Source organism: Marmota monax, unplaced genomic scaffold (assembly GCF_021218885.2).
Source record: "Marmota monax isolate L192 unplaced genomic scaffold, Marmota_monax_Labrador192_F-V1.1 WCK01_AAM20220418_F8-fsc00205, whole genome shotgun sequence".
In the NCBI taxonomy this organism is placed as follows: domain Eukaryota; kingdom Metazoa; phylum Chordata; class Mammalia; order Rodentia; family Sciuridae; genus Marmota; species Marmota monax.
Genome location: NW_026692417.1, coordinates 1,509,760 through 1,535,851, shown reverse-complemented (window position 1 = coordinate 1,535,851; position 26,092 = coordinate 1,509,760). Strand labels below are relative to the sequence as shown.

General features: G+C 52.2%; 2 protein-coding genes across 10 annotated transcripts in view; both read right to left on the bottom strand.

The window, feature by feature from the left end:
* The window catches only part of Arhgap27 (Rho GTPase activating protein 27), a 33,325-nt gene extending 28,659 nt beyond the window's left edge, over window positions 1-4,666 (bottom strand). The window contains exons 1-3 of one of the 3 annotated variants that reach the window (XM_046442715.2): window positions 4,467-4,666; window positions 3,364-3,496; window positions 1,459-2,133 (exon numbers count right to left, since the gene is read on the bottom strand). In XM_046442715.2, the coding sequence (XP_046298671.1) occupies window positions 1,459-2,115 (657 nt within the window). In that variant the 5' untranslated portion in view covers window positions 2,116-2,133; window positions 3,364-3,496; window positions 4,467-4,666. Of the gene's footprint in view, window positions 1-1,458; window positions 2,134-3,363; window positions 3,497-4,248; window positions 4,371-4,466 lie in introns of those variants that run through there. The other 2 variants (XM_046442717.2, XM_046442716.2) reach the window with 2 other exon arrangements.
* Window positions 4,667-6,632: 1,966 nt separating this feature from the next.
* The window catches only part of Plekhm1 (pleckstrin homology and RUN domain containing M1), a 50,165-nt gene continuing 30,705 nt past the window's right edge, over window positions 6,633-26,092 (bottom strand). For 5 of the 7 annotated variants that reach the window (XM_058578747.1, XM_058578748.1, XM_058578745.1 and 2 more), the window contains 6 exons: window positions 22,903-23,823; window positions 20,173-20,318; window positions 15,126-15,319; window positions 10,070-10,133; window positions 9,498-9,655; window positions 6,633-8,765 (listed from right to left, as the gene is read on the bottom strand). In XM_058578747.1, the coding sequence (XP_058434730.1) occupies window positions 8,654-8,765; window positions 9,498-9,655; window positions 10,070-10,133; window positions 15,126-15,319; window positions 20,173-20,318; window positions 22,903-23,823 (1,595 nt within the window). In that variant the 3' untranslated portion in view covers window positions 6,633-8,653. The remainder of the gene's footprint in view (window positions 8,766-9,497; window positions 9,656-10,069; window positions 10,134-15,125; window positions 15,320-20,172; window positions 20,319-22,902; window positions 23,824-26,092) is intronic. The other 2 variants (XR_009226672.1, XR_009226673.1) reach the window with 2 other exon arrangements.

Here is a 26,092-nt window from a genome sequence, read left to right as displayed (position 1 = left end):
CCAGGGGATAGAGAGCTGGCCTCCAGTCACCTGTCCTAGAGAGGCCACCTGGCCTGCTGGCAAAGAGCACCAGACCCGCTGCAGTCCCGTCGGCTCCTGCCAGGTGCTGTTGCCTGCTCTAGCCACAAGGGAGCGGGATGCCCTGTTAGAACCCTGAGCAAAGCCACGCGGATCTCAGGGGAAGAACTTCGGACCCGGGAGCCCAGGGCGGCCTTGGTGGACCATCTGCTATGTGTGCCAAGACCTTCCACACCTCACCTCGTTTAAGGCTCGCAACAACCTAATGCGTTTACACACAAAGACACGGAGCCTGAGGGAGCTAAGCGGCTCGTCAGCGGCTGGCGGGTGATACAGCAGAGTCAAATTCGAGTCTGTAGTTTCAAACCTGAACTCTGCATGGTCACGAGACTGGGCGGAGGGCTGACCCGGAAGCGGGTTGACCCCGCAGCCGGCCAACCCAGACTGCCGCCTAGGTCTGGGCACCCCAAACTCAGTACTGGCACGTGCAAGCGTCCGTGTTTATTGAGATTACAACCAAATACAAAGAAACCGGAGGCTCCCGGGCCTCGGAGGTTTTCCATTCGCCCCCTACCTTTGCGCTAAAGAACAAACTGAGACCCTGAGAGAGGAAGTGAGTTGCCCACATTATTCCCCAACTGGTGGCAGATGTCAGAACGGGTTCCGAGCACCTTCCCCCACCCCGCCCCTGTGCCCGAAAAGTTCCTAAAGTTCAAGATGTGAGGGCCGTCGGAGTATTGTGAGGATGTAAGAGTATTTTAAAAAACGTGTGATATTTTCGATTTCTCAAATTAACACAATCGGATTCTGAAGGGAGGGTGACACCCTCGCAATAACTGGACTTCTCTCTGAAACAAACCCATCAAGAGTTTTTTTTTTTTTTTTTTTTTTTTTTTTTTTTTTTTTTAAGGAACTGAAACGTTGGAAGCAGCCCCAAAAGGAAGCGGTGCGTGACTTTCACATCCACCAACTCATCTGACCTCTCTCCCGCTCAAACTCTGGAGAAAGGCAAGGCGTGTAGAGCAGCAGAGATCCAGGGACCCATAGCAGATCCATTGGGGAATACAGATTGGTGGGGGTTTTAGTATGGTAATACTGGGCATGCAAATGCCATAGGATGTGTAACCTCCTGGCATGGCTTGGGACAATACCCTGTAATCAAACTCATTTTCATTTCTGCAGCAAAACATGAATAGTCACACTAGTGGGGTTAGTAAAGACTCCAAATCAGCTCCAAGACCAATTTTGCCACCAGTTGAATTATAGAAACATTTGGGCTTCCAAGGAACTTTGCCATTTAGGAATTGCAGATAAGGCGTTTTGAGCCTGACCACTTGTTTCATAGTCGAGGAAAGAGAGCTCGACCAAAGCCCGTGGACACTGCGGTGGGCATCAGGAGGGTGCGGCGCGGCTCCCGCCACCCGGCTGACAGCGCCTTACCTGCTCCGGGATCTCTTCGCGTTGAGGGTTGCGCACATCCGGGATGGCCTCGTAGATGTTCTCCGAGTCGCTGCGCGCCAGGGGCCGTGGGCACACCCAGGATCCCGCCACGCTGCAGGCCTTGAAGCGGCCTGCGCTTCCTAGGAGGCCGGCAGGGGGCGCGGCGGCGCGCGCCAGGTTGTCCAGGGACTGCGCTGGGCGCACTGGCGCCGAGGGTCGCGCGTACAGGCTGGTGGGCCCGCCTGGCGCCAGGCTGCTGCGCTGAGCCGCGCCACTGCGACGCACAGGACCGCATAGGGAGCTGGCGCGGCCCCGGGGTTCCCCGGGTGTGTGATCGGAGCCCGTGGGCGCGGACAAGTTCACGAACCGGTAGTCGTAGGTCAGCGGTTCGGGAACTGTGGGGCTTGTGTGGGGCGCGGGTGACTGCGGGGCAGCGGCAGGGTCGCCGAGAGCGGGCAGCTCGCGCACATACTGTGCGGGCAGGTAGAAGGGTCGGCCACCGGGCTCGCGCCGCACGTGCCACCAGTGTTCAGTGCTGCGGCGCAGCAGTCTGTAGCGCTCGTTGGGCTGTATGGCTATGAGGCGCCCGTCCTTGCCAGTGTACTCGAAAGGGTGTTCCACCAGCACATACACGTCCCCTTCGACGTCCGCCGCCATCGCGGCCACCGCGTTTTCCTATGGGCAGTCAGGAGAGGGGCCATTGAAGTCACCTTACTAGGGGGACAAAGACCTGGGTCTGGATCCTGCACTCGCCCTGTGCGTTCGTGCTTCAGTCTCCCCATCTTTATAATGGGGACTTGTATAAAATAATCTCTGAGGCTCTCTTATAGTCCGTAATGGAATTACGACAGCTTCCTTCTTTCTGTGGGGTTGATCATAAAATTTGAGCCTCGCTTCAGTCCCATGTTGAGGAAACTGGGGGTTATATGGGTCTAGTTCTGCTGCCGGGAAGCCTTGCCTTACGCGGGGTGATTGCCTGCAATAAGGTCGACACCACATCTGCCTAAACGTTGACTTAGCTCAATTTCCCTGTCATTTAAGTGGGAAGAGCGGCTCATTTTACGCCACCCCCAGTCCCTCCCCGCCTGGTCCTGCCCACACGCCTCCAGCCTACAAGGAATTCGGGAGAAGCTCCGCGGCTCCCCGTCCTCCAGGAGTCTGCACCCCAGGGCCCGCGGAGTCGTGTTGAAGTGCGGGTTTTGGGGCGGCCCCTGAGCTGCTCTACCCTAGAGTTGTTTCTGCTCTTAGGGCAATGACCTTGACGTAGGGGCTTCGATGCGAAGGCTGGAGAACCGGTTTTCTCGGTTTCTCTTTCCTTCCCCAGTGGCTTCCTCACAGAGGTGAACCAGGAGACCGGCCCGCCCAGACCGGCCCACACCGCTCCCTGCTCTCCAGCTCCCAGGTAGTCTCCCCAGAGAGCCTCGAGTAGCACCTAAAGAATGCACTTTGTGACAGTGACTATTCATATGGCGTTCCCAGGATGCCGCCTGGCTACCGGTGTGTCAAGGAAGGGTTCAGAGACTAACTGTGTATCTGCTTGTGTGCTTTATCAAAGCTAAGAGCCGGTGGCCTCCTCCGGAACTGCCGGATCCCTCCAAATTCCTACACTGACCGACCACACCTTCTGCCCCGCAAAGGTGTGCCGGGAGCAGCAGCCTCGAGTCCGGTCTCTTGCTGAGGCTGGAAGACCCCAGGAACAAGGTCCGACGGGGTTCCCGTAGCGCTCCTACTCTGCTGTCTCAAAAGTTCCTCTCCTGGGAAGACTTCTAAAGGGAGTCACTGGGCAAACTGGGCCCGGGAAGCACGGTCCGTGAGCAGTTCAGAGCTAAACCAACAAATTCCGGGGAGGAGGACTCACCCCCGCCACCCACGTTCCCTTCCCTTGAATCCCAGTTGCGCACTCACGTTAGCTGGGCGGGCCTCTGGGAGCCCATGGGCTGGATGGGCGGAGCCGGCGAAGGGCTGCAGGTTAGGCTTCTGTCATCTCCTTGGGCGGGGCTTCCAATGGCACGGCTGGAGAGACTGCGCGGAGCTGGAGCTGGCAAGGGGAGGGAAGGAGAAAAGGGACACTCAGGAGGGCTGTCCCCAATTTTCAAAGCAGCTGTGCCTGGGAGGACAAGGAGGATCCATAATGCCTGTCCCAGGGCCTTTGGGAGTGCATCGAGGACAGGGCCCAGAACAAGCGAAGGCATGCGGGAGGGGCCGGAGCCGGGAGGGCTGGGTCTGAAGGGGCGCGGGGGGGTAGTGAGGGGACTCAGGGACCCCCTCCTATCCCGCCTCCACCAGCAGCGGGATTTGATGTCCGCGAGCCCCTGAGTCCCGCCGGTAAGCGGCTCTGGGAATGCCCTCCTGGGGCAGGTTGTCTCCTCCGGGCGTCCCCATTCCGAGCAAGGCCATTTGCACCCTGAATCACCAGATTCGTGCCCTTTCCAGCCGGATGGCCGGTACTACCCGTTCCGGGCCCACCTCCGCCCTCCGGAGGACCTTTCTGGGCGCAACCCAATCGAGCCTGGAAAAACTCGGAGGGAGATTCCCACGGGCAGAGACGCCCACCAAAGAGCAGTGTCTCGGGCTGTGTGGGAAGGGGACCTGCGCCTCAGCTTTTTCCCGGATCCTGGTGGGAGCGGAGAGAAAGGGAGGGAATGGAAGAGCGGGGAAGATCCCCGGAGCGCAGGAACACAGTGGTCATCAGGAGGTGCCTGCCCTGCCTGTACTGTCTGGGGGACAGGAGCCACCAAGGGGCTAACGCCCGAGTCGGCCCTGTGGGCCCGGGTCTGGTTCCCCTCCTACCCCCGAACGGAGAGCAGCCCCTAGCCTACTCCTCTTCAGGGGGATCCGGTCCGCAGGGCCCTCCTCTGGGCTCGCTCAGCTCCCGCCGCAGCTCTGTGCGAAGGGGAAGCGGCGCGCGGAGCGCTTGGGTGAGGACAGGCCACCTGGGGCACCCTTCCCGCCCTCCCCCTCCTCGACCCCCCCCCCCCCACGCCGTCCAGCCCTGCCGGTCCTGGCACCTCAGGGCGTCCGTCAGCTGGCCTCGCTTCCACTTGCCCGGACAGACGCGCTAGGGTTCGGTGTCCGGTGCTCCCTCTTCCACCACCCGGCTCCCGTGCTGCCCTGTTTCCTGTTCAAGAATTTAACAAGGGAGGCACCGACGGAGAGCACTCGGCAGAACTTCCTCCCGGGCTGGGGCTGGGCTGCGGTTGGGAGAGACAATCCCCGGTGTCCTAGCTTCCTGTCCCCTCTGGGCCGGGCCAGTGCCTCTGGAGCAGAGACGCCACCCCTTCCCCCCTACACCTCCAGGGCCACACCTGGCTGTCTCCAGAGAGGAGAAGGAGGCAGCCGGGCCAGGATGGTGGGATGAGGAAGGTGGCAGCCTCCCACTAAATTCTCCTGGCCAGATTTCCCTCCCTTCAAGCCCCTCCCCCCAATATTGTAGGAGAGGAGGGACACCCTTAGATCTGATCTGTGGGCTGAATAAGCTTATAACAATCTCCTGAAGGCCCAGCATCTTGAGTCCAGTTCCAGGGCCCTCCACCTTGGAGGTCTTATCTTTGAATCTGCTGCCTCTGGGAAAAGCAAACTTGCTCCTGTGACTTGACCTTGCACTCACTCCAGATTTGGGCAAGCCAGCCCCAGTGGGTCCCAGCTCTCAGGGTGGAAGGAACAGTTGTGCCCTCTCCCTTAGATGCTTGTGCTGAGAGCTGGGTACTTCAGGTGAGTTGAGTGTTTGATTGGAAACTGAATCTGGCCATGCTCTTTCTTGAACCCCATTTCCTCCACATCTTTGACCCTGTGAGGGGTTGCCCACCAGTGAGTTCTCCTTATGCTAGTAGAATCTCAGTGCATCTGAATTCTGGTGGCATCTTAAGATCCCTGAGGCAGTCACAGCAAAACTCAGCATTGCCCTGCATACTTAGAAAATAGTGACTGGATTGGACCCTCCCTCCACCCCACCTCTTAGGTCTCCCCATCTGTCCTGGCTAGGCAGGATGGCAGTGGCTGGTAGTGATTGTACTCCTTGTTTGGGGTCTAGCAGGCTGATGTCCAGCTCTGTCCTGTGTTGGCCTTTAGACATTGTGAGTACTGACTTATGTCTGCATCTCAGCTTTCTTTCCAATAAACTGGGGATAGTAACGCCTACCTACTATAGGCTTGCTGAGAAGATAAAATGAGATGCACTAAGAGCAGTGTCAAGTACACACACTTCATTACTATTACTACTTTTACTGAGATGAGCTCTTTGGGGTTGAGTTGTGATCTCCAAACCTCCCGTTCTCTAGGTAGAAAGGGAGGAAGGGGAAACATGTGGCATTAAAGGTATTTTGGGTTGAGTCCAAGGGCAGGGCAGCATGAGCTCACATGCCCATGGCCCTCCCCTGGGCCTGCCCCCCCCCCAGCCCTCAAACCCAGTTCCTCTTTGCATCTCTGGGCCTACCATCTACTGCCCCTGGAAGAGGGAAGACCCTTGGAGGAAGCTGGGGCTCATGGATGGGCAGAGGGTTTCCATGATGGGTTGAAAGAGATCTTCAATGGCAGGAAACTGCAGACCTGAATGTTATTCTTTTCTGCTCCATTTTCCTGCAAACTGACTTTCTGGGAATTAAGTCTGTTTCCTTCTTTTGTTCTTACATGGACAGTGGGGGGCTTCCCCCTAGAGTCCCCCCCACCCCTACCCCAGGGGCTTCTGGAACTTGTGAGAAAGGCTGGCAACCAAATAAAAGCCACTTTGAGCCCTAAATCCAAGATTCATGATTCTGGGGCTCTGCTTAAGTCACCTGTTCCCCTCCCACCCATCCCTTCCACACTGTTTTATTTCTCCAAGAATTCCTGCCGTGTCCGTGATCAGTGTTGACATTTAAGGAGCAGGAAAGAAGCCATGGGGGAGTCAGCTTCAGTTGTCACAGATGAATGTATAAGTGAACCTCCCCAAAGTCCCTAAAATCCCATCCCAGGGGAGATCCCAACTCCTGGGCGTGAAGGGTGGGACTATACACTGTCATTTATGGGCTCTTTTCTCGATGGCCACTCCTGGTACATAGCTGCTGCCTCCCAGTGTTCTTCAGTGACCTGGAGACCTCCCTATGCCCAGGGGCTAATGGGTAAGTGGGGGGCTCATCCAATGGTTATGATGGCTGGTTTCCCCACCTCCCATGAGTTAGGATTCAGAAGTCAGACGGTGATTAGAAAGATCAGGTCTTTACTGCAAAATCACTCAAATATCACACAGCCGCAGTTCCTTCAATACATTGCAAAATCTCAGGGCCAGAGCCCTACTTTCTAGAAAGTTTATTGCATAAAATAACATTTTAAGAATAGTGTGGGCACTGCTGAGGTTCACCTCGGCTTTCCACTGGAGGCGGAGGGTAAGAGTCAACTCATCCAACAGCATTAGCAGCTTTTTTGGTACTGGAGGAGAGGGCAGCTCTAATGCACATAATCCCAGGGGTGAGGAGGCCCCATCAATCAGGGCCTCACTCCTGCTGCCTCCCAGGGCACCATATGGAATATACACCCAGGACCAAGGCCCACACCAGGCCAGACTCCTGCCCACTCAGGGACCTGGGGCAGTTGATAGCTCTGATCAGGCGGTGTTTACAGGGGAGAGTTAATGCTGGCTATGGGAGGTGGGTGGGGAAGGGATATGGTCACACTTCCTGGCTCAAGAAGCTTTGGTGTTCCGGGCACAGGTGTGCACCACCTTCCACAATGGGGACACAGGAGCTATGTGGCAGCCTCCGCTGCCTGCCTACTGTCTCCTTTGTTCTATTGCACAATTCATCCAACCCTGTGGGGCTGGGTGGGTGACTCAGCAGCTCCATCACTCCAGGGAGGATGGGGGAAGGCTCACCTCTTGACAGTGACAGGTACATCTCCACCTGAGGCCTCTGACTCCAAGCTGAGGGCAGGTGAGACAGTGAGAGGAGCCTGCTGGGTCCAGGAGAGGAGGAGAAGGCTGCAGAGACCACCCACCCTCCCCAAACTTCAAGGACCTAGACATGCCTAGAGGGGAACTCCAGGCTCCCATCCAGCCCCCAGGACCCCTTCAAAAACCGATTCTACTCCAAGGAAATTCTCCAAGTCCTGGCAGACCCTTGCTGGGCAAGTCCAGGGCAGCTTTGTGACTTCATGGCTTTGTAAGACTGAGGCTGCAGAAGCACCCACAGGATAGCTTCTCTGCATGTCCCTGCACAGTTCAGCAGCGGAAGGACAGGGTCACTTCTCCACAGGGTAGGGCTCGGCAGTCACGGCAGTCATCTGAGGCAGCCCCTGCCCTTGGTCACTGCTCTCTCTGGGGTCCAGCCTACTCAGGAGTCAGTCAGGCAGGGGTGTGACCTCAAGAGTCAGTCTGAGGCAGGTCCTGCCCATCTTTGTGGGAGTAAGGTGGGTGGGGGGAGGAGAATGGGCAAGATGAGGTCCTTCCCCCAACCGAGGAAGGCTCAAAGTGCTGACAGTGCTGGTTTTGAGTCATTTCCCCTTCTGCACAATGACTCCAGACTAGAGAAGAGCGAGGGGGCTCTGACTCTTAGAAAGGGAGGACTTTCCAGGTGAGAAGCGAGGGGATAGGAAGTCAAGATGAGATGGGAGAGAAAGGAGGTAGTCATCAGGATGACCTCGTCCTGCTGGAAGCAGTTTGGCACGTGGCACTGGAGTTGTCAGCAGCAAGTGCCAGCAAGGACGAAGGAAAGGCACCTGCCCGCTGACAGGCCTGACTGCCTGCCTTCGGGCCAGGCCTAAGTGTGCACATCCACCAGGGTGAGAAGGCCCGGGTTTCTTGGGTGACTTGTGTAGGGTCAAGAATAAAAAAATATTTTCTGTTGCAATATGAAGGGAAAAAAACCCACCTTAAAAAACTAGACCTTTTAATCAGGAATGTGGAATTGAAAATGTCCCCCAAGTCTCATTTCCACAGTGTTTGAACAGCCCTAATGGAGGTGTGACAGTGAGGTGAGCCCAGCCTGATGAAAGGCCCCATTGAGCCTTGAGCAGAGGACATCTGGTGGTGTCCTTGCTCCTGAGACAGAGGGAGGTGGGAGGCCATGGGATGTCATTGGGCTTCCTGGCTTTCTCTGGGAGGCCCATGCTCTCTAGTCACACCTGAGGGTCTTCCTGAAAAGGGGAGACATTGTGACACACCAAGAGGAGCCTGGGGTGATGGCAAACCCGGCTGGGACGGCTTGGGGTGGGTGAGGAGATTGGCCTAGGTTAGAGTGTTCTGTTCCTGGTATTTGCGCCGGCGGGCACAGCGGGGGCAGCCCTTCTTCACCACAGCCTGGCAGCTCTGGTGGAAGACGGTCTTGCACTCAGCACACCTGGGGAGAGAGCAGCGTGCACAGTTTGTGCCAGTTGACTAGAGGCCATCCTGGGGTCGGGGCTGGCCAGGGCTCTGGTCAGATCCCATAGTGAGGCTGTGTTCTTCTTGGCAGCCCCTACCTGCCTGCTTTAGATGATGAGATCACAGCCATGCCGGGCATGGAGATTCTCCATCCACTTCATTTCTCACAAGTGCTGCCTGAGTGTCCCTAAATGATTTCTTACCTATCTTTAAAAACAGTTTCAAAAACAGCTCCAGGCCCATGCAGGGTTGAACCCTGGCAGGTGTACTCACTGGAAGTGGAGGAATGTGCTCCCTGGGGCAGCTTTTTATTCCCCATGTCTGGGTGAATTTTTCAATTCAGAGGCTTCTGATATTGAGCAATGACTGGGGATAAGAACAATCGCTACAGTGGCAGAAGCTGTGGCAAGCACCACCCATAGGTGCCCATTCTGTGCCAGGGGTTTAGGGCCAGGGCCATAGCTTGTTCAGTCCCTCCTCAGCTTGTTTGCAGACTGAGGTGGGGGTCCCTCTCAGTACCGGCAGCCACCTCTTCTCCAGGGTGATGGATGCTCAGTACAGGGGGGAGCCATGGGAGCCCCAGGCAGGGGCTGCTCCAGACAACTTTGCCAGCCAGGCTCTGGCACAGAGTGGATGTTCACTGTTCCTGAGTGGCAAAGCTAGGGCTACTCCCTATAGTGCTGTGCAGAGCTGTGGGTGTCGTGCATACCTGATTGTGGTGTCAAACTCAAAGGGGAAGATGATGTCATGGTGGTGGCAGATCTGGCAAATAAAGCCCCGCTGCGTGCACAGGTCACAGTGGTAGACATGCTGGGAGGCGAACTCGATCAGGCCCTTGAGGAACCCTTCATACACCCCATCTGCAATCTGTAGGGATAAGCACAAGCCTGGCCTCAGGCAGCTGCATTGTGGCACCAGACTCCCCGCTGAGAGGAACTGCCTCCAGCTCCTCTATTAGCAAGGAGACTTCCCCAATTTGGCTGTCATGGGGAGTTACTGTATTTACAGATGAGATCCAAATCTACTCCATTCTCTTGAGCAAAGCAGCGTCCTACACTTTCAACCCAGGATTCTAGAGTCTGCTGCCTGCCAGGGAACCAGGGGAGTCTGTCACTGCCCAGGATGTACTGGGGCAGCAGGGAGGCCCATTCTGAGATGTGAAAAAGTTGAACACTGCTATCTGGTCTCAATATTCGGAAACACCCTCTTCCATCTCTTTTTCTGATTTCTCCAGGAATGAGGCCTCTCTATAGAGATTTGGGGAGAGTTGGACACGTTTACCTGCTGGAGGTCAGCAACACTGAACTTGTGGGGAGATTCCAAGAGATAATTCCTGTGGTTGAGCCTGCAAAGAAAACACAAGAGCTTCCTCAGAAGGGCTTTGGAGGCTGGGCCACCCTGCATTGTCTGTTTTCCTTCCCTCAGCACTGTTAACCAACCATAACCCTTCTGCCTCGCCAGGCAGGGCTAAGAGCACAAGTCAGCTGGACCAGACTTGCCCTGGCCTCCCAGGTAAACTAACCAGCTGGTGGGTCCTTGGGCAAGTTGCTTAATCTCTGAACCTCAGGTATCTTCCTCTAAGAAGTGGAATTGTTTTTGATGATTAAATAATCTATTTAGAGCATTCGGTACAGTGTCCGGCAGGTAGTGAGCACATAACTAATAATGATGAGGGTGGAGCTGGGGCTGTGGCTCAGTGGTACAGCGCTTGCCTAGCATGTGTGAGGCACTGGGTTCGATTCTCAGCTCTGCATATAAATAAATGAACAAAACAAAGGCCTATCAGCGTCTAAAAAAATTTTTTTTTTTAAATAATAATGAGGATGAGGATGATGAAAACTGACAGCCAGTACCAGGAACTGGCTGAGATTTTACCCTCAGTCACTCATCTGTCCTTGCAACAATGCTCTGAGGCTGAGCCTGTTGCAACTCCCACTTTGAGAAAATGGGCAAATGTGGAGAGTTTAAATAATTTGCCTGGGGTCACACAGTAAGAGTCAGAGCAGGAGCTTGCATGCAGGTATCTGGTTCTAGAGCCAGCATCCTTCTCCACTCCACTGAAACTCTACCACCATTACATACCAGGGACCCTGCTGAGGACAGAAATGCAGAAGATACAGCTGCTGCCCTCTGGCAGCCCCTGGTCTAGCTGAAGAAAAGACATTCCAGTATCTGGTTTCAGTGCTACATGAAAGGAACTCAGATGTGTTCTAAGCACAGCAGATCCCGTTTCAGAGGGGAATGGAGTGGAGGACAAGGGCTGCCGCCAGCCCTGTTTTGGTTCCCACTACACCAACAGCTGAGACTCTGGGTCACATCCTGAGGGATGGAGAGGAAGTGCCTGCAGAAAATCCCTGGCACAGAACCCTATCCAGCCTTGCTCATGTGCCTGTGCAGGTCCTGGGGTGGGGGGTGGATACTCCAAGTCAGAGGAAGCTTGGGAACCTGCACAGGATGCCCTGGACATCTGGAACAGATGGTGTCTGGCATCAGGAATGGGGGCTTGGCCATACCCCATCCAATGGCCTTAGTGTGGTTCAGGGGGAGCCCAGTGTGGGATGGTCCCACAAACAGCCAGGCAGGTCACACTGTGCCATGTGGGGTGAGGACACTGCCAACTTGCCTCTCAGTTTACCATGCTGGTTTCCTTAGTAAACTTCCAGCTTTCTGGGAACAGGAAGCTGCCATTTATCACCGGGAAAACATGGTGGGAGATAGGCACACAGGCTGGCTCCAAGCTGGCAGGAAGGGTGGGGCTGAGTTGGATGGAGAGGTCGCTGTCTTCTACCTCTGTCTACAGTCCTGGCAGCCAGTCAGGCCTATAGCCTGATCTGAGAGTCACTGTGCCCTGGGCCTGTCACACTCTCAGTGGGGCTCTATAACTGATGCTCTGTCAAGGCCAGAAGGAAAGCAGTACCACTCATGCTGTCCTCCAGGAGAGAAACACCTGGGCACTGGAGAAAACCCTGGGCTACTCTGGGCCTCAGTTTCTCACCCATACAATGGAAAGACCCCTCTTAGTCCTCTGGTGTGAGGCTGATTGTCTGGAGAAGGGACCGGAGAGAATTTCAGGGGTCTCTGGGAGACAGTGGAAGTTGGAGAAGGTTGCTTTTTAACTCCTGTAACTTACAGGGTAATGGGACAGAAGGCCACATGAACATAGGGATCACTGACCCTGGCAAGGCCAAATGATCTGCAGGTCTCCAGTGGGCAGCCTGGGTGCTACCTCTTTCTGAGCCCCTCTTCCTCCTCTATCTACCTCTACTCAGCTGTTGGTAGGAGCCACCAGGTCTGGTGGGAACATCCCTGTGAGGCATTTCTGTGATGGTTCCTTCCCAAAGGCCCAAAAGAATGCTTTTAGAAACATGTCCCAGACCTGCGAGAGGACCCCTTTCTCTCAGGGGACCCACCAGTCTGTTGCCATTGGCAAGGGGCAGCTCCTCTTGACTTTACCTCCTACATCCAGAACCTGATCGTGTCCTCTCCTTTCTTGTCCTCCCAGCCTCCCCTCTGGCTAGCTCAGTCAGGTCTCCCTAGCCCCTGGGGTCAATAACGACACCAGCCACCTTGCCAGGACTCTCTCCTTAGCTCTTGCACCTTCGGTTGCTAGAACGGTCTCTTAACCACAGACTGAACCATGACAGTCTCGGCTCAGACCCTTCAGTGGCTCCATGCTGGTGGCAGATGAAGTGCAAAGGACTTCAGTGGGGGCCACAGGGCCTCCGAGTTCTGGTCCCTGGCCCGGCATCCAGCTGTCTTGAGCCTGTTTGGGCCCTTGTGAACTGTGCTCCATCCGCTGCCCACTTAAGGCCCCTCAGCCAGGAAAGCCAGGCCTTTCCCTGGCCCTTTCTTCTCTTGCTCCAGTGTGCTGACAGTGAGGCCTGGGTGCAGGTGGTGGTGGAATCTGAGAAGAGCTGACACGCACGTTCTGTTTCATTCCCTTTTATTATAAACACCCCTTTCAAATTGACTAACTTTGTAAAGAAAATAAGTATTTTCTTAAAATAAAAGAATGCTGCAAACCCTTAACCCTGATGCCATCTCTTGGAACCCCCTGGCCCTCTGGCCCCTGCCCAGTTGAGTCAGGTGCCCCCTCAGACACATACCAAGCTGACCCAGGCCATCTGCCTGCTTATCTGTAGCTCAGACACTGAGCCCCTCACCATGACGTGGAAGGCCACATGAATATAGGGATCACTGACCCATTTTACAGGCAAGAAAGCTGGAACTCAGAGAAGTGACTTCCCTGAGTCATGTGGGTCTGGAGCTGGGCAGGAGCTATTCCTATGCTCTTTCCCCTGTCTTGTTAATTCCTCTAAAAGGGGACTTCCACAAGTGTGGCCTCATCCTCTAGCAGGCCAGGTACACAGGGATGGGACAGCAGGGCCAGAGAGTCAGAGGCAGGCTGCCCATGGCACCAATCATAGGCTGGCTCAGAGATGGTTCAGCAGGCAGAGTATGGGATGAGGTCAGTGCCAGCCCACCCTGCAGGTGTCAGGAAGGGTGACAGAGGTACCACTTGTCACCTGTTTTTTTTGTGTGTGTGTGTGTGTGCACGCATGCATGTGAGTGTGTGTGTGTGTGTGTGTGTGTGTGTGTGTCTGGGGATTGAACTCAGGGCCTCACACATGCTAGATATGACCCCAGGTTTTTACCACCTGGTTAGGGGCAGGAAGGCAGACCTCTGGAGAGTCTGGAGTCCTGGGTCACAGAACCTCAGAAAAGAGAGGAGAGAGTCAGCCTCACTGAAAAGGGCGGGCCCAGGTACCCAGCTGGTGTGGGATGGCAGAGCCTTTAGGGGCTTTCTGTTCTTCCAGGCCCTGCAGAAGAGAAAGCCCTGGGGGCTCTACGGGCCTGTGAGGGACCAGTTCTCCGAGTACCCACCAGAGAGCTCCCTGCAGCACTGGACAGCCCCAGGGGACCTGTATGGGCATACCCTTGCCCGGAGGAGCAAAGCAGGCATGACTCTGGGCAAAACAACTGCACTCAGGGCTGAGGAGACACCCTTCAGACAGTGCTCCCTGGCAGCCCCTGAGGAGGTGAGGCTCTGGAGAAGGTGGAGGTGCTTATAAATTACTCTGGTTTCAAAGACCCAGAAAAGGTGAACCCAAAGCCCATGCTGGGCTAGGAGAGGTTTGTGACGGCAGGGAGACTATCTGAGTCCATCCTGAAGCTTGCAGTCACCTTCCATCCCTGGGAAACAAAGGCCTCCAGGCCCTGGGTACCCAGGAGCTTCTTGGAAGGGCTCCTGAGGGTGTGCTCTGATCACACACTCCTGGAGGGTTTCAGGAAGGATGCTGCCATGGACAGCAGCATCTAACAGTCAAGGCACGGAGGCTGGGCCGGCAGGAAGGAGACCCGGAGCACAGCCATCATCACCTGGCTAGCTGTGTCTCGCCTGCCTCTACGCACGCTTCCTGCCTCCCTTTCCACTCCAGACAATGCTCTCCCTGTGCTTTCTGTGTACAGTGCCTTCCTTTGGGGCCTGTACCTGCTATTCCTCTCTCTGGAACACTCTTCCCCTCCTCTTTCCTCTTCTACCTCCTAATCAGTTTTCAGGTCTCACCTTACGCGTCACTTCCTCCAGGAAGTCTTCCCCACTGGGACCTCCCCTAATCTGGTTAGAGGTCTTACTTGAGCTTCTGGGTATACTTCTCCTCTCCCCACCGCCCCCTGATTGGAGTTGCTGGTTAGCTCATTGCCTTCCCTCCTAGACCAGAGGCTTTCAGAGGGGAGGACTCTGGTATACTTTACTCAGCATTGCACCCTGTACACCTTGCCAGGTGCTTGGGTATGTTCTCAACAAATAAATTACACCCCCCCACACACACACACTCCCCACCCTCACACCCACACATTTTTGGTGGTACTGGGGATTAAACCCAGGGATGCACCACCACTGAGCTACATCCTGGTCCTTTTTATTTTATGAGACAGGGTCTCATTAAATTGCACAGGCTGGCCTTGAATTTATAATCCTTATTACTCAGCCTCCCAAGCAGTCAATTTGTTGAATAAATAAATAAATATATGAACAAAATCTACCCCTGAGGGGCTGGAGTTGTGGCTCAGTTGTAAAGCACTTGCCTAGCATGTGTGAGGCACTGGATTCGATCCTCAGCACCATATAAAAATAAACAAGTAAAATAAAGGTATGTTGTTCATCTAAAACTAAAAAAAAAATTTAAAATTAAAAAAAAAAACAACTCAAAAAACAAAACACCCCTGAAGGATGTGGTGATTTTGCAAGCCCAATGGGAAGTTCTCTGCCCAGCCCTGGCATTGCTCAAGGAGCCGCCTTGAGCGTGTGTGGCCTGTGCACGTAGAAGGTACTCACCTCTTGCTCAGCTCCTTCAGGGCACCACTTCGACATAGGCCCAGGTAATCCCCCAGAAGCTTCAGTTGTTCCCGACTCCTGCCAATGAGGCGCATCTGCTCCACATGCTCGTACAGAGAGGCATTCACCAGCTGCAGGTTGACGAGGGGCTGGGCCCGGATCTGCGCCAGAAACTTCAGGGCCTGCCGACAGACCTGGGGACACCATGGAAAGGCTGGCTGTTAGCGACGCCTACACTGCCCAGCTCTCACCTGCCCTGCAGCTCTCTCCAAGGGATGTAGCACTAGCTTCATCTTATAGACTAGGAAACTGAGGTTCAGAGCGATGACGCTACTTAGCCAAGAGCACACAGCTCAGAAATGGTACAGTCCGACTCCCAAACCAGCTTTTCCTCTAATGACACCCGTGTTGCCCCCTCCCAACCATGACAAGATATGGGAGGTCACTCTGGATAAGGCCCCCTCCTCCGGGCCTCACAGTTCTTTCCCACTCTTTCCTGTATGCCCAACTTCCTTTTCCTGCCTATAGGAAACAGGTGCTCCCCTCTGGGCCCTGACTCAGGAACCAGGTGACTGGTGTTGCGGCTCTAGCTACAGGAAACCACAGAGCAGACACAGCTTAACAAGGTTCCCCAAGTGCACTGGGCTCTTGCCAACAACCACCAGGACTCCCCTGTGACTCTGTGGAGCTGAGTGATCAATCTCAGCTTCTCTCAACAGATTGAAAGAGAGTTGAAGGTTCTACCCAAGATCCTGGCCCTAATACAGTTTGCCAGACATAGGGAGGGACCTTGATCATATCCTCTTTTCATCCACAGAACAAGCCATGGGGAGAGGTGGCATCATTTCTATTCTATAGATGAGGAAACTGAGGCTCTGAGAAGCTGAAGTATCTGACCTGCCTGTGGAAAGTGGAGCCCAGGTCTGAGCTGCAGTGTTGTTTCTGAACACCAGGCAGCCACTCTGACTAAAAGAACTCCTTGTGGCATGCTAAGGAGCTGGGGCTAACTGGAGGAAAATCAAAGGATCAATGCCAGGAGACTGTTTAGCAGTGCTGGGAATTGAACCCAGGTCCTTGCTAGGCAAGTGCTCTACCACTGAGCTACATCCCAGCTTCCCCACCCCCTTTCTTTTATTTTGAGACAGGATCTTGCTAAGTTGCCAAGCTGGCCTTGAACTTGGGATCCCCCTGCCCCAACCTCCCAAGTGGTTGGTATTACAGGTGTGTGCTACCATGCCTGGCAGATTATTTTGAGTTTATATTAAAAGATATTCCATGCAAGTATTTGGCAAAGGGCCTGGCACAGAGTTCATCTTCAGTAAATGTGAACTTCTGTCAGCGACTATTTAAGAGCCTGTCTGTCCCTTTGAGGGTCAGAGAATGTAATGGGGCTCTCAGAATTGTCCCTATATCTGGGAGCTGAGGAGACCTCTGGCCTCTTGTCTCCCAGCTCCACCAGCAACACTCTTCTCCCCCTGCCACGGACAACTCCTTTTTCCATATCCTATAGCCCTGAGGTAGCAGTCCCCCAGCTCGAGGGCAGCCCAATGACAAACCCCTGGTGACTTGGGTCAAACTGCTGTCCTCCAGCCATGGCTCAGCTCTCCTGTAACAGCATCTGTCTGGCCTTGAGTGAGGCTCAGATGAAATACACACAGGAATGAGTGCCAAACACTGCCCAGTGCTAGAGACTGGCAGGGACTTTGTGCTCCCCAGGGGCTGTCCCTATCCTGTGGGCATGGAAGAGAAAGACAAAAGCAAAAACCACACTCTGGGACTGACATCCTGCCAAGTGCCAGCTGGGCTTCAGAACAAGTGGGTCAGCCAGAGCTGCAATAGCAAACAATAAGGCCCCAAAGCCCTGGCCAGCCACTTTCTGTTTGAACTTTCTTGTCTCTCTCAGGTGGTTGATCTTTGATAGAGAGCTGGATATTTCCTGATCTCAGATAAGCCTAGAAAAGTTTTGCAGTTTCCTAGGGAGAAGGAAGGAAGAGCACAGGATTCCAGTACTGAGTAAGGAGGTGGCCCGACTGAAGTATCAGGGTCTGGGGAAGAGGGAATGTGCTCACGGTCAAAGGTGCATTCCTGGTGACTCTGAGGGTTAGTTTTCTGTGCGTAGTTAGTTAAATACTACTGAGGGCAGGGGTGGTGATGGGTGAACAACAGAATGGCCAAAGCAAAGCCAACTTTGGAGTTTTTCCTCCCCAGAGGAGTGGAATTTACTTGGAGTCACCTTCCCTGAATTCTGAGGACACATCCATGAGGCAAGACTGTGTAGCGTGCAGGTCCTGGGCCTTGAGAGAAGAAAACAACTGCTTCCTTGTGTTTCTGTGTCTGTCTTAGTAGAAATCTATGCTTTGGAAAGAAGGCAGATTTGAAAGGAGAGGGTAGCATTTGAGATAGGATAGAATAGGATGGAATAGGACAAGACAGGACAGGAAAGATTTATTAATGGATTTGTGGTTGAACAGATGAATGGATGAATAGGTAGACAGATGGGTGGTCTTGAATTAGGGACTGAACAAGTGAATTAGGGACAAGAGATAGGAATGGCCTCAGGGGAGGGAAAGGGCGCTGTTAGAAGGCACTGTTCTAAGTGACAGGCAGTACTACCACAGTCTTCACAATAGACCCAAGACATACACTATTTTTTTCATTTTGGGGGGATCCTAGGGATTGAACTCAGGGCACTTAACTACTGAGATGGCTTTTTTATATTTTATTTAGAGACAGGGTCTTGCTGAGTTGCTTAGGGCCTCACTAAGTTGCTGAGGCTGGCTCTGATTTCTTGATTCTCCTGCCTCAGCCTTCCTAGCTACGGGGATTACAGGTGTGCACCAACATGCTCGGCCTGAGACATACACTATTATTAAACCCCTTTAAGAAAAGAAAAACAAACCAAAAACCTTAAGAGATTAGGGATCTGAAGCTAACTTGCTCATGACAACACAGCTAGAAAAGTGGCTATAATCCTAATGGCTTAGGAGGCTAAGGCAGAAGGATTGCAAGTCTGAAGCCAGCCTCAGCAACTTAGCAAGACCCTAAGCAACTTAGTGAGAAATTGTCTCAAAATAAAAAATTAGGGCTGGGGTCATAGTTCAGTGGTAGAACATTTGCCTCTCACATGTGAGGCACTGGGTTTGATTCCCAGCACCACATAAAAATCAAATCAAATCAAATAAAGGTATTGCGACCATCTACAACTAAAAAAATATTTTAAAGAATTAAGAATTTAAAAAACCCAAAAGGGCTGAGGATGTGCTCAGTTGTTAAATGCTCTTGGATTCAATCCCCAGGAAAGGAAGGAAGGAAGGAAGGAAGGAGAATGAGACAGACAGAAAGGAAAGAAGGAAGGAAGGAAGGAAGGTGGCTAAGCCCACCTAGAGAAGAGGACAATCTGAAAGATCTTAGAATATATCTTGTTCAAAGAAAAAAAGTATCTTGTTCAGAAGCATCTGGTGGACATACAAGAGTACCCAAGATATAATATTAGGGGCTAGGGATGTGGCTCAAGCGGTAGCGCGCTCGCCTGGCATGCGTGCGGCCCGGGTTCGAGCCTCAGCACCACATACAAAAAACAAAGATGTGTGTCTGCCAAAAACTAAAAATAAATATTAAAATTCTCTCTCTCTCTCTAAAAAAAAAAAGATATAATATTAAGTGAACAAGATGGGAGAGAGGAGGGGAGGGGAAGGGGGGAAAGGAAGGACAGCAGAATAAAATAGACATTATTATTGCTGCATGTATATATATGACTGCATGACCAATGTGATTCTGCAACCTGTACACTCAGAAAAATGAGAAATTATACCCCATCTGATTCAAATGTATAATACGTCAAGATCATTGTACTGTCATGTGTAACTAATTAAAACAAATTTAAAAAAAGAAAAAAAATTAAGTGAACAAAGCAGGATGAGTCCAATATGATCCCAGCACATGTGAGGCACTGGGTTCGATTTATAAAAAATAGATGCATATGTAAATTAATGCACAGAAAAGGCTGCCCCCCAGAATATTAGTAGTGATTACCTCTGGGTGATGACACATAATTTTGACTGATTTGTCTTTGGGCTTTTCTGTAAGTTTTAATGTTGAACAATAATCCTGTATTGGACTGGGGTTGTGGATCAGTGGTAGAGTGCTTGCCTAGCATGTGCAAGGCACTGGGTTCGATTCTCAGCACCACATATAAATAAATGAACAAAATAAAGATCCATCGACATCTAAAAAAAAAAAAGTCCTAGTTTTCTGCATAGGGAAAGCTTTTAAAAAAAATAACCATATATTATCTTTATAACGGGTAGAGGCCCAGAAAAAGTGCACTTTCCCCCCCCAGCCATATATATATAAAATTATTTTTTAAATTTAGAGACAGGGTCTTGCCAAGTTGCTTAGGGCCTCACTTGGCTGTGGCTGGCTTTGAACTTGCAATCTTCCTGCCTCAGCCTCTCAAGTCGCTGGGATTACAGGTATGGACCACCACACCTGGCTAAAAGCACACTTTGGAAAACATGAAATAAGTAGCCCACACAGGGCTTGCAGTCACCTGGGGCCCTCAGGGTTGGCAAAAGTAAGGTTGAATTGCTCTTTGGGGTGTGGCCAGCTGGCTGGACTGTCCATTTACTTATCCAGCAATCCACCCACCCAGCCATCTACCTAACTCCATCCATCTATCCATCTATCCACCCACCCACTCAACTATCCAGCCACACATCCATTGACATATCTGATCTATCTTATCCTGTCCCTCCTTCCTATCTGCCTATCTACCTAGTTGCTGGTGCCTTACACAGTTTTGTCTGTTTCTTGGAAGCTGCAGAGAATCATCTTCAGAGGTCTACTGGGGACTCAGGCAGGTGTTTTCAGAGCTCTGTTTGGGAGCTGCAGATAGGCACCAAGTTTTTCTCTTGGTCTTGAACCAGTGATCTTGCTCCCTAGAGCCAAACCACTTCAAACATACAAACAGCAGCAGCGAAAAGGGGAGGATATTCCTCTGTCATTCAGCAGCCATGTAGGATCATGACTCGCTGGGCCTGAGACTTACCGGGCGCTTGGTGAGGTCCCAGTTGTGGATAATTCTGGCCGGAATCACTGAAGTATCATCTTGGTGGCAGATGTCACAGTAATAGAGGCCAGAGAAGGCACAGAGTTTGGGTCGTACAAAGGAGAAGCCAATCTGCCGGGAGCAGCCTGGGGAGATAGGCAGTGAGCAGAGAGGGGCAGAGTCAGCTCCAGGTATCACAGAGCTACTATGGTGGGAGGGGCCTGCTAGTTTTATATATATAAACATAACTAACATAACTAATATATATATATATATGTTATATTTTTTAAAAGAAGAGCACAAGGGTAAAAATGACTCACTTATATTTCCACCACTAATGATCAACACTATTAATGTAACAATGCACTATTAGAATTACTATCACAGGGCTGGGGATGTGGCTCAAGTGGTAGCGCACTCGCCTGGCATGCGTGCAGCCCGGGTTCAATCCTCATGGCCACGTACAAACAAAGATGTTGTATCCACCAAAAACTAAAAAATGATAAATATTAAAATTCTCTCTCTCTCTCTCTCTTTAAAAAAAATTACTATCACCATTTTACAGCTAAAGAAATTGATGCTCAGAGGTGAAGAAATCTGTCTGGTTACACAATAACTAGTTTACACAGTGGAAATCAAATTTGGGCTTGGTTGGTCCCAAGCCTGAGATCTCTTCCATGATATTCAGCCTCCTTCATCCAGTGGTTCCACTGCTTGCTCCCCAATGCCACCTCCTCTCCATCCACCCCCTACCGGGGCCCAGTAACGGAAGCAACCAAGTCAGGGCCAGCAGTGAAGGAGCTGAAGAAGGGGCCACGGTAGTGGATGGGGAAGCCAGCAGGAGCCAGGGTGGCCTGGACATTTCCTGAGACCAGCTTGAACCCTGAGCAGCCTGTTATCTCAGGGGAGTGGGATAGGGCCAGTTTCAGCTGCTTGGTTGAAGGTCTTAGGGGGCACTGGGAGTGGGGTGTGGCTAGGGCAAAAATCTAAGGCTGGCTCAAATCCTGAACACATGTTCTGCCTCCCACAGGGGCAGGGGAAAGGGTCCCCCTACCACTGAGCCACTTTGGCCTTGGGACCAAAGTGCAGGATCTCTTGCTTAGCAGCTGCCTCACCCTGACCTTCACCTAATTTTCTCAAGGTTTCATTTCAGTGTCTATAAAACTCAGCTGCTACTTGCTATTTTTGTGGGGATATTACAAAGTAATAGTGAGACCATGTTCTGAAAGTGACCCGCAAACTGAAATACAACCCAGTGCGCACCGATGTCTGCCCAGCCACGGGGCTGTGCTGCACGGTGGAGAGGAAGCAGGAAGTCGGGGTTTCACAGTCCTGGCTGTCAGGCTATCAGGTGAGAGCCATGGGGAGACCTGTTCTCTGTGACAGCACTTACTTCACAGGTGGGAAGTGTCCCCTCACAAGTGCTAAAGTCCTGCCCCTTGGGCTGAAGAGAGAAGGGTGAGTTCTGGGGCACAGTGCTGCTTGCAGGTGTTTTCTGTAGGAAGCTCTGCTCAGCCTGCTTCTCCCATCCTCCAGGGGGCTACCGCAGGCCACTTCCTTCCAGGCATTTAAGGAGGCTTTCCCCTCTGGTCTGGCAGGCTCCTCCCTCCCCCCAGGTCAGCTCTGAAATTGGAACTCAACTTATTGTGGCCTTCTGCAGCAGTGCAGCTGGCATGTCCCCCTGTACACTGGGGAGTGGTACATCACATAGGCTTGGACAGTTCAAGGGCAGAGAGCCTCTGGGGTCCTCTCCACTAGCACAGGCTCTGAGGGAGCAACCATCAAGGTCCAGTTCTGTCTCTAACACTTACTAGCTTGTATGAGCCTGAGCCAAGGCACTTACCAGCTCTGGGCCTCAGCTTCCTCACCTATAAACAGAGTAACAGCCCCAGTCTCTACTAAATGAGATAATCCAAATAAAGCATCTGGCTCAGTGCCCCACACAAAGGTGATTCAATGGTGATAATAACAAGGCAGATGCAGTGACATGAAATAATACCCATAATGTATTACTAAGGAGAAAAAACCAAGTTGCAGAATAACACATAGAGCTGTGCTGCCCGAGACAGTGCCATGCACCATAGGGGTCCCTTTTAAGTGAATTTAGCAAATTAAAAAAAAAATTTTTTTTTTTTTTTAGTTGTAGAAGAATACAATACCTTTATTTTATTTATTTTTATGTGGTGCTGAGGATCGAGCCCAGGGTCTCACACATGCTAGGCAAGTGCTTTACCACTGAGTCACCACCCTAGCCCTTAAGTGAATTTAAATGGAAAACAGTTCCTTATGCACACTAGCCACATGTTAAGCATCCAGTGACCACACGTGGCTCACAGCTACCACAGCAGACAGCACAGATCTAGAACTTTTCATTAACACAGGAAGTTCTACTGGACAGCATGGAACAGCATGACTTGCAAAATCATGCACAAATATTTACTTTGGGAGAATCCCAGGCCCCTTTTGTAAAAGAATATGACAGTGTAGCAAGAAGATAATGCAGAAAGGAGACAGCAACAGGAAGCATGGTTGTCACCCACAGGTCCCACCCAGCAGCAGGAGAGGGGAGAGACAGGGGGCTGCCCAAGAGCAGGCAGCTGGCCCCACTGGGTGCTGGGGAGGTGCAGAGGCTTCCTGGAAGCCTACTGTTACGTCAACTCAGGGGAAGGATGAAGGCACAGGGAGGGCCCTAAATCAGGAAGTAGAGCAAGGGAAGGTTCAAGTCAGCACCTGCGCAGAAGCAGCCCTGGGAGTCCAGGCCTTTCTCCGTGGGGATGGCCACCAGGTACTGCAACAGGAAGCCATTCTCCCGGGTGGCGAACTTCAGCACCTCCTGACAGTTTTCATCCAGACTCCCGCCAAGTGTCATGGCCTCCTCAGCTGTCTCCAAGTATGATGCCAAGACCTTGCGGACCAGGTCCCTCCACAGGGCAGCCTCCTCGGCGGTCCCTGCCTGCAGCTTCAGCACGGCCTTGGCTGTGATGATTTTGAAAAAGGCCGGGCCCCCTAGGCTTGTGTCCGGCAGGATGTCTCGGATGGTCTCCACTCCATGGCTGTCACTTAGCATCTTCTCATTGTTTTTCACTCGGAAGCATTTAAGAGACTCCAAAGACAGGGAGAAAATATAGGGTATCCAGGTCCTGTCTGCATACAGGTACAGAAGGGATTCTTTGATAGCATCTGGCTCCGGAACCTGGGCAGATGTCCAGTCAAACTGTGTGCCCTGGGGGACTGTGGGCTCCAGAAGCAAGGCTGAGTAAGAGAGGTGTCCACCTAGGGGAGCCTCAGCGGGGTCCTCAGGTTGGTCTGGATACTGGATGTTCACCCACTCATCTTCCTGCTGAGGCCGGACCTTCTGCAGGGCCTCCCGCACCCGGTCAAGCCAGTCCTCAGCCTCATCCTGAGAGGAGGCACGCAGGGCCAGCTTCTTGCCAGAGAAGACTAGCTCAAAGCGCCCATCACTGTGGGCCGGCCCCACAGCCTCACAGCGCAGCAGAGAGCAGCTTTCCACACAGGTGCGCTCCTCATCACTCAGGTAGAGGCGGAGCTCCAGCGGGGAGAGCTCGCAGAAGAACTCCTTCCAGATGCCCATGGCCCCTCGCCGAGCCACTGTGCCCAGCTTCATGAGGCCCCGGAATGGGTTGGACAGCCCTGGAAGCAGAAAGAGGCACTTTAGAGAACGGGCCACAGTGGAAATCCCCAGAACACAGCTGGTCGTGGGCCACTGTCAGATGGGATTCTGAAAGCTGGATGGGAATATTTTTGAGCACCTTGGCCAATCCTCCTCAGCATTTGTTAGAGTCTGTAAACAAGTCTGGATGGCGCCTGGCATTTTGCCAGAGGGAGTGGTTTGTGAAGTAACACCATCGAGCCATTAAGTGTGGAGATTCCTTATTGGTTGACTGATGTATCTAGTTTATGCTAATTAGATGAGCTGTGTGGAATGTATAAATACTGCTCCTGTCCTGCAATAAGGGGCTCCTACTCCTGCTGTATCAATCTACACAAGTTGTTCGTCACCCCCTGGTTATTTTGCCCAGCCAGCCGGGCTGCGGCAAGCATTGACCTCATTTCCTGCACTTTGCTGAGAAGAGGAATGTGCTCATATACACTATATATACTCTGGCATCTGGGCCTTCATTGGACCTTCCCTCCTGTCATTAGGTTGTGCTTCTAAGTGAGGCCAATCCCTCCCCACACCCACACAAGGCCAAGGACATCTTTCCAGCAATTCCCTTTCTCCTGTGTCGCTCTTTCCTCCCTTCTCTACTTGATCAGGCCCTCTGGCACACAGAATGCTGTAATTTCTCCCATCTTTAAAGTCTCTCTCCTCAACTCACATCTCTAATTACTACCTTGTTTCTTAGTCCTTTTTACAGAAAATCTGCTTAAGAAGTACAGGCATCTCTGGCTCTATTGCTGTTCCCATTCCTTCTTGAACCTGCTCCAGTTAGACTTCTGACCTCTCACTTTACTGAAACTACTCTTGGGAAGGCCAACAACACCCTCCTTGTGGCCAAACCTAAGGCCTCCCTGGAGGCCTAACCTGACCCTTATCTCCTCAGCTCCCTGACCTCTCAGGGCTGGAGCACTCTGGGGCTCAGTCCTGGGTCCCTGTCTATTCTGTGGACACCCACTCCCTAGCTGAGCTTACCTGCTCTCAGGGCTTTATGCCCACAGACCCCGCCCCCTTTTTTCCTCTAGCCTGGACTTCACCCATGAACTTTAATACATCCACCTGCTCCACATATGTCTAATAGATGCCTTAAAGTTGACATGCCAAAAATGAATTCCTAATTCTCTTGCTGCAAAACTGTTCCTTATCTCATAAAATGGAGAACTTCATCCTTCTAGTTTCCTAGGCTAAAAACCATGGAGTTATCCCAGATTTTTCTTTTTCACCTTATATCCAAACCTTCAGCAAATCCTCTTAGCTTCAATACATATCTAATAGTCCCCTGCTTCTCCACCACCTCTACTACCTCACAGCTCAGGCCACCGTCATCTCTTACTTGGATTATGACGACAGTCCCCTGACTGGTTTGGCATCCCCTGCTGTCCTTCAGTATAGGAGCTGGAGTGATTAGTTTAAAAGATAAGCTAGAACATGTCCCTCTGCCATTCTGTCCCCAGAACAAATGCCTACCTACTTTTCATGGTCCATAGGCCTCCACGTAACTGACCTCATCTCTCACCACCCCTCCCCACTCTGCACCAGTTGCTCTGGTCACCACTGTCCCCTGAACATGTTAAGCATGTTCTTGGCACAGGATTTGCATTTTTCTCACTGTTTGAAACACACAGATGACCTCATGCCTCCTTCCCTTCTCCCTTCCCATGACCTCACATGTCACCCTATTTGTGAGGGTGCTCTGGCTACCCTCTTGCCTGGCACTCCCTGACTCCTTATTTTCTAGGGCTCTAATCACCACCTAACCACACTCTATGATTACTTGACAGTTTTTTTTATTTCCTGGATCCCCCTGCCAGAATCCAAGTCCCATATGCTTCCCCCTGTGTCCTACACATCTAGAATACTGCCTGGCACATTAGAGACACCAATGAATACCTGCTCAATGAACAAAGGAATGAAGGCCTGTGACCCACACTGCTCAATGCCCCTTGCTCCTCTGGAGTCTGCTACATTATATGGAGGGGTCCAAAGGCCACAAAATTCTCTTTCCCCCAGCCTGGAGATTTGTACTGCATAGGGTTTCCTGACCCCTTGGACATCCTAAGTAAGAAGCATACCACTGGGGGTAAGGGTTGTGGCTCAGTGGTAGAGTGCTTGCCTAGTATGTGTGAGGAACTGGGTTTGATGCTCAGTACCACATAAAAATAAATAAAAAAAATATTGTGTCCATCTACCACTAAAAAAAAAAAAGAAAGAAAGAAAGAAAAAGAAAAAAAAAAGAAAGAA